At 47.0% G+C, this 7,846-nt stretch overlaps 1 protein-coding gene across 9 annotated transcripts in view; it reads left to right on the forward strand.

Annotated features, from left to right (window-relative positions):
• shank3a (SH3 and multiple ankyrin repeat domains 3a) overlaps positions 1 to 7,846 on the forward strand; it is a 146,968-nt gene that overhangs the window by 64,966 nt on the left and 74,156 nt on the right. For all 9 annotated transcript variants that reach the window (XR_014637866.1, XR_014637867.1, XR_014637868.1 and 6 more), the window contains exons 6-7: positions 1,120 to 1,287; positions 5,614 to 5,730. Coding sequence is in view for 6 of the 9 variants with exons in the window: in XM_084477570.1 (XP_084333696.1) it covers positions 1,120 to 1,287; positions 5,614 to 5,730 (285 nt within the window). In the remaining 3 variants the exon portion in view is untranslated. The remainder of the gene's footprint in view (positions 1 to 1,119; positions 1,288 to 5,613; positions 5,731 to 7,846) is intronic.

A 7,846-nucleotide genomic window follows, 5' to 3' on the forward strand; every position in this document is an offset into this window, starting at 1 on the left:
TCATTTCTCACGGGGAGATACACACTCGGTTCTGTGTGTGTGTGTTTGTGTGTGTGTGTGTGTGTGTGTGTGTGTGTGTGTGTGTGTGTGTGTGTGTGTGTGTGTAGCCGGTAGTGGTGATGCAGATCAGGTAGATGGGTCAGGACCTTCAGAAAGACAGGACACTTTCCCCCCTTGAAAGAAGTCTTATTGTCAGGCAACTCAAAGCGCATCTGTATTAATGGACCTACCTTTCAAGCATGACGTGATGATGAAAGCACGATGGAATCATTCACATCATAAAAGCAAGCGCAATATTGATATGGTGTTACCCTATTAGCATATTTTTCCAGGATACATTGATGCTTATTTTGTTATTGTACATTATCTACTTGCGACTACAAAGGAAATGTATGATGGTAATGGGGTTCTAACGGCACATACTAAAGGGTAAATTCTATGGAATGGAGGCTACAGAATGGCGTGCGAGTGCTTGGAATCCAACCCATAACACTGTTCCCCGTTGAAATCACAGACAAACACAGACTTGTTGTTCCCATAGATCTAAAGCAGTGAACAAGATACGCAAAGTACATGCATGTATCCCGTCAACCTTCGAAACTCCGAAGCCATCATCTCTGCCATCGACGGAAGGTGCTCCACATCTACCGGACACCAACTCCGTCCGAACACACCAAAAATACAAGACAACATTTCGATGTTGGTGTCCGGCGAGGGCGAAGGCGTGAACTTAACAACTTCCACTCAAATGATGACACTGCTCTTTGTCACATTGATTGCTTTCATTGTAAACATAAACATTTGTTCTGGGGTGCCCCGGCGGTTCACCGGGTAGAGCCTGTACCCTTGAGGCTTACCATTACCTCAGAGACCCCGGTTCGATTTGTGTCCGTGGTCCTTTGCTGCATGTCCTCCCCTCTGTCTCCCCCATACCATCCTGTAAAATAAACATTTTGTAAACACTCCCTGTGGAGCACATACAGTACGACGTTTTCAGTGGATCTCCGTGGTCGCCTTGCCCTACGACCAGCCTGATCTAGAGTGCATTGCTTTCCTAGCATGTGTGTGTTCTCTGCTCCGCAACGTAATGTCGTCCCTGTCTCTTTCCACCCCGGCCAGACCTTGCTGGACCTGGGCGCGTCCCCGGACTACAAGGACAGCCGGGGCCTGACCCCCCTCTACCACAGCTCCATGGTGGGGGGGGACCCCTACTGCTGTGAGCTGCTGCTCCACGACCACGCCCAGGTGGGCTGCGTGGACGAGAACGGCTGGCAGGAGATACACCAGGTAGGAGATAGTGTGTCTGTTTGTGTGTGTGTGTGTCTGTGTGTGTGTGTGTGTGTGTGTGTGTGTGTGTGTGTGTGATAACTGCTGTAAAGAGGATGTAAAGAGATTTTTTTTTTTCAGCATTGAATATTTTCTTTCTAATGTTGTTGTTTTTTTTGTTTATTTATTCATGGGTTATTTATTTATTGGATCTCATTTAATCAGATTTTCACTTTTTTTTTTTTTACCTCCAAGTTTATGCAAGAATGCGTAAACATAAACATGATTCCGCTGTGAAATGCATCTTGCATTTGGCAAATAAACATGACTTAAATGGTTTTCCCATTTGTATAACACAATAAATAGTTGAAATACTCAAAACAATTGTACATACAATACATATGTATGTCAGTGACAGTACGAGTATGTTTGTGCATGTGTGTGTGTGTGTGTGTGTGTGTGTGTGTGTGTGTGTGTGTGTGTGTGTGTGTGTGTGTGTGTGTGTGTGGATGACATGTGTGTGGATGACATGTGTGTGTGTTTAATGTCACCCGTACATGTATCCATCTGTCTCAGTAGTCGGAGCTGTATCTTAAGCCAGGAGTCCCAGGGCTCTGAGTATGTGTGTATGTGTGTGTGCACGTGTGCATGTGTATGTGTGTGTGTGCACGTGTGTGTATGTGTATGCATGTTCGTGTGTGTGTGTGTGTGTGTGTGTGTGTGTGTGTGTGTGTGTATATCTGTGTGTGCTTGTGCGCATGTGTATGTGTGTTTATGGTGCATGTGTGTGCGCGTGTGCATGCTACGTGTGCATGTGTGTATGCTTGTGTGTGTGTGTACGTGTGCGTGTATGTGTGCAAGTGCGTGTGTACATGTAAAATGCAGGCAGGACTAGGTTCCCCCTCCTTCTACTATAAGAATAGCCAGCACAGCACAAAGTGTGTACTGGCACATGCATCGACACATGGCCTCCAGGCAATGCCCTACTCTGCAGCCATAATGGAGGTGTAAGAGTCTGCATGCAGGTTTTGTTCGTAAGGGCTTTTTAGGTTATTCCTGTGCAGTGGCAGAAAGGCCTCTGATGAGCCCCGTCTGGGTAGATCTCGCTTTGTGTTGGTGTTCCCCTGGAAGACCAAGAGGGCTGCTGGGCGCAGTCACTTTCCACCCACCATCTAAATGCGGGGGTCTCTTGTGTCGGAGCATGTGGGCTATACGTCTGCCGAATGGATTTAACATGCATATTTTATATTTTGTACAGCGTACAATCTCCAGTCTTTCCTGTGACACTTCCGTTAAAAGCAATGCATTATGAAGTAGACTATATATTTCTATTCTGTGGTTCTGATGATTATTGTAGGGGATTGGGCCGTTAGGGGGCGAAGCAATCAGTCAGTTTTACCTTTCGTATTTCTCATATGTATTTCAAGATTTCATTCATTTCCAGACATAAAGCTATAGTGAAAAACAGCTGGGCAACATTTACAACTCCAGCACTTGTGTTCTATTAGCGTCGCCACCGGCGGTCCATGCCTGATCGATAACAGCTAATGCTATTAGGCTAGCCCTGATAGTCAGAGTAGTACCTCATTATTTTTCCCACAATTAATAAGCCTAGGGTAGCACACATGATACATGATATTTGGTAGATGGGGGCATCTTTGAATTGCGTTTGTTATTGCTGTTTCCCCACTCTCCTAATCTCTTTAAGTCGGAAGCTGAACAAATGTTAAAAACAGAACAACAAACCAGATAGATTATTACACCTGGGAGCTACGGTTGCCATGGTGTCCAATGCTCTTCGTTCCATGTCCCCTCTCATTGAGCCGGTCCCTGAGTTGAGTAGAACAAGTTTGTGTAGTTGCAATTTAGCAACACTTAGTGCTCGGAGCAGAGCTGCTGGTTTTCACATCAGACAGGTCAGATGAGTCCAGAATGCTCTGGTTTCGCTCTGTGTCCCAGTAGGGTAGGGCTTGAGGCGTTACCAGAGTGAACCACGCAGACAGAGATTGAGACGGGAGTGAGGAGGCGCAGAGCTGGCCTGCGCCTCCTCACTCCGTGGCCCCTCCGTGGCCCCTCACTGCAGACCAGGGAACGGAGGGCCGAAGGGTTGGCCCTTGCTCATACGGGGAGGGAGGTTGCACACAGTAGGATGAACTGGAACTCAGATAGCGCTGCAGTCGCCTCTCCGTGGGTCTCTCTCTGCTCAGCTCACTGAGCTCTGTCACCGTGGTCGAACAAACACTAGCGTTGCCAAGGCATATGATACCAAACCTGAACAATGATAAGAATAATGAACAATGTTCAAACTATTTAGTTTGTTATTTTTAATAATAATATAGAATACATATAGTAATAGTATGGAAACTTTTCAGTGGGAAAGTAGGCATACAAAAAAAACACTTTTACATCGATCTTCATTATCTCTTTATCTCTGGTGTTCTCTTTTTCTCTCTGTCTTTCCCCCTCTGTCTGTGTGTGTGTCTCTCTCTCTCTCTCTCTCTCTCTCTCTCTCTCTCTCTCTCTCTCTATCCCCTCCTCCCTCTCTGTGTCCCCCACTCAGTTCCCTATCCCCAGGGCCAGGCCCCGGCATTAGTATTCAGCGGGTCGGCCCCAGCGTAGAACAGGATGTGGCAGGGGAGCTCTGATAACCGCCAACAATCCCGACATTATTTGTGTTCTGTCTCTCTGCTGTCACTCGGTCTCAGCCAGGCAGAAAAAAACCAAGAGGCAGGAGCAATTACTGCAGAGAGTCTGGGCCTCTCTGTGAGTGTTTATCATTGCCGCCCGTGCCAGGAAGCAAGGGACCGGGCGATACGGAGACAGATGAGGAGATGAGGAGGACAGTTTATAGCATTTGGTTGTATTAAACAAATTATTCATAGCATTCAAATCGGTGGGGTGGTGGGGGGTACCTCCCAAAGCAATCTCTACGCCAGAGAAATAACCAGTAGTCCCGGAATGATTGTTTGTCCTCATGTGTCATTAAGGATATTTTACTTATGTCCTTATATATCATTCAGAGTGTTTCCCTTCTTTTGGTGTCTTGTGGGTTCTTGTGAAATAATATCAAGTTCACATCTGAGCAGCAGCCTGTGGGAGGATACTTAACTTCACTTTATTGATAGATCTGTGGGGTGTAAGAAAGGAAGTCCCATGTGGGAGTTACAATGAGAGTGGTATAGGACGGCACGTGACAGCACTAAATCCTCCCTTTTAAGGAAGGACAAAATAGCAAATGTTTGATTTCATTGTGCTTTCTTGAACATGGAAGTAGTGAAACTGAAATATCCAAGGGGCGTACTGTGAACTCTGCATGTGTTGATGTGGAACCAAGAATCATTAATGATGTACGTTTTTTCAGGCTCTCTTTAAAAAATTGGAAATCTCCAGACTCGCATCACTATTCCTGGGGACAACATGACAAGTGAAGGGTTCAAATTATTACAGTAACTGCATCATGCAGATACTGAGATAAATGTTCACCTCTCGTGTTGGGCTAGCGGACAAAGTGTGACTTTTATTCACCTCCGTTATTAATGGCAGGTATCTTTGTGACGGAGCAGATAAGTGACCGGATCTACATTAACATTAACATTTAGGGAATTTAGCAGATACTTTTATCCAAAGCGACTTACATTAAAGTACATATGTCGGAAGGAACTAGTGTCGGAGCCAACGGTCCCATAACAGATATTGAAGCGGTTATGTTTAACAACGTTCCAAATCGGGGGTACAAGCGTTGCTTGACTGGACGGCCATACGGTGACCGGTCTCCCAGCGCATGTCTGACCAGGAGGCTCTCGCGTCTGATGCTTCCCTTTGCTCATTCTTGTGGAAATGAGGCACACACGAAAAAGAACAGTATGTACTGTGATTCCTCTTCACTGGTTCTTGACGTGACTTCAGGGATGATCAAGCAACTTCTGACCACATGTTGTGAGTGGGGGTTTCTTGGGGAACAGGATTCTCCAACTTTAATGAAAGCTCTGTGGGGGTGAAGGGATGGCACAGTGGCGGTGGATATATCACTACAGCTGTTGACAATGCATGACAGCATCGTTTACGTGGTCAAAAGGCTGCATTGAAAGATGGAATGTGTTGTTTGACTTGCATTTGCCACTGCAAAGTATTTTCTGTGTGTGTCTTGTCAACACAAATGAAAATCCCTCAACATCAAAACTCCTCAGATTCTCAAACCTCCGAACACAAATATCAAGCTCTTGATATTTACAGAATGTGTGACATCTTTGATGGCATACCGTGTCGTCTATCATCAATCAATTGGTGTCAACAATTTCAAATCAAATCATAATACAATGTCAATATTCCTCCTCTTTTGATGTGCAGGCTTGTCGCCATGGCCACGTGCAGCACCTGGAGCACCTGCTCTTCTATGGCGCTGACATGAGCTCCCAGAATGCCTCTGGAAACACGGCCCTGCACGTGTGTGCGCTCTATAACCAGGTATGACACAACCAAATAGCTGTGTGTGTGTGTGTGTGTGTGTGTGTGTGTGTGTGTGTGTGTGTGTGCGTGCAACGTGCATGTGTTCACACATGTGGGTGAAAAGGCTGCAAAAGCAGATGATTACTTATTATGTGGATGTGGATGCTTAAATGTAAATGTGCATGTTCAATAAAGCCACGGAAGGCCAGAGAAATGACCTGTAGTAGGGTAGTACTGCAATTAAAAAACACCTGCGTGTTTGTGCGTGGCGTTTTTGCAGATGTTCAGTGCACTTGCCGCTGGTTGGCTGGCTTCAGTGTGCGTATGAATGTAATTGGAATGAGCTAACAACCCTACAATGGAGTGCATGTACCTATTTCATAGTGACGCATGGTGAGTGGGCCTACGTGTGTGTGTGTGTGCGTGTGTGTGTGTGTGTGTGTATGTTGAACAGCATTCAACACATACTCGTTCAGGGCCGGGGCATGGTGTCGTGCAAAGTCAGCCCACAGAGCATAACATCGATTTAACATGTAATATAAAGAATCTGCTAACATAATGTGCAAGTTGAGCTCAGTCAAAGTCTGATGTTTCCTGTACTCTCAGCTGCTAGCTCGTGCATTACCAGCGACATTATGAGTGTGTTATGACGTGCGGTTCTTTATTCACGTGTTTGGTAGTTATGGTACTCAGAGGAATCCAACTCGGGAACCAGTACGCAATGAAAACATGAAAGGGTATTCAGGTTGGAGAGATTAGTCATTGAAGGTGGCATTATAGCATGTCTTGAACCCAACAATGTTATTCATGCAGTTTCAGATTCAAGACTCCATCTCCGAAGGGCACTTTTCCCCCCCACCTCATGTTTATGTATTCTGTCGCAGCTAAATGCTTCCCCAATTTGGGAAGCGTTTGGATTGGACTGAAACGCGTCCAACAGTAGTTAAGGCGCAGGCATGTGCGGTTTCCTACTGTGCTCTTGGAGCGCGGAGCGTGGCTTTGCACCTCTGTTGCTCTGTGTTGGGAGTTTTAACTCGGCTGTCTCCGGTCATGTAGAACCACCTGCATCCACATGCAGCAAGTCCCTGGAGGAAGTGTGTGTGTGTGTGTGTGTGTGTGTGTGTGTGTGTGTGTGTGTCTGTGTGTCTGTGTGTGTGTGTGTGTGTGTGTGTGTGTGTGTGTGTGTGTGTGTGCATGTCCCAGCAGAGCTCCTGTGAGCATGGTATGAATGCTTAATCCCAGCTGTTTGGTAACATGTGCACATGGCAGGGCCATTCTATATGTAGTGTGTCAAACCCCTCAGGGCTGAGGAGAGGGCCAGTGATAGAAGGCTTGATGGATTCGGCTAACAAGTTAACATTTCCTTTCAAAATGTGGCCACTCAGATGCAGCCTGAGATTCTCCCCTGGCAGGCAGAGCCTGGCCACCTGTGCGCTCCCAGTGTTTAGAGAGTGTTTCCCCCCCTGCCAGGCTGCTCATGGATCCCCCCAGACTGGGGTCTTAGCGGGGTCCTCGCTAGAGCCAGGGACAGATGATTATGTTCAATGATGGCAGCCAACCGGGAGAGAGAAAAGGAGCCGGAGTAGAAAGAATGAGGTGGGGGAACTGTGAGTTTAGTGGCGCCCGATCGATACGCCCATCTGAGAGAGGCAAAGAGAGTGGAGGAGTGAGAGAGAGAGAGAGAGGGACAGAAAGAGAGAGAGAGGATGACATGTAGGAGACAGCGAGAGAGGGAGAGAGAGATGGAGGGACCGAGGGATTTGAGCATGAGGGGGGAAAAGGGTGAAAAATGGGAGAGTGAGGACCGCAGAAATGGAGAGAAGGAATTGTGAAAAGGAAAGATTGAAAGGAAAGGAAAGTCGGTCTCGCTGAAAGGAGAGACCGAGTGTGAAGACGACATAATCGAACAGCGGGTGGCTAACCCAATCCCCCGGTGGCGTGGAGGTTCCATTGTTCGCACGTTTCTCGTGGCTGGTGGTCCGCTGGCTCAGGGAGAGCAGTCAATGACACCCGTGTCTTCGTCAGACAACACCCACGGGTGGTGTGTGTGTGTGTGTGTAAACACTGTGAATAAAGACGGCCGAGGTGGGAGGGAGGGAGGCTGAAGGGGCGGCTGAAGGGAGTCCTAAACGAA

Source organism: Micromesistius poutassou, assembly GCF_964030765.1.
Source record: "Micromesistius poutassou genome assembly, chromosome: 13".
Classification (NCBI taxonomy): domain Eukaryota; kingdom Metazoa; phylum Chordata; class Actinopteri; order Gadiformes; family Gadidae; genus Micromesistius; species Micromesistius poutassou.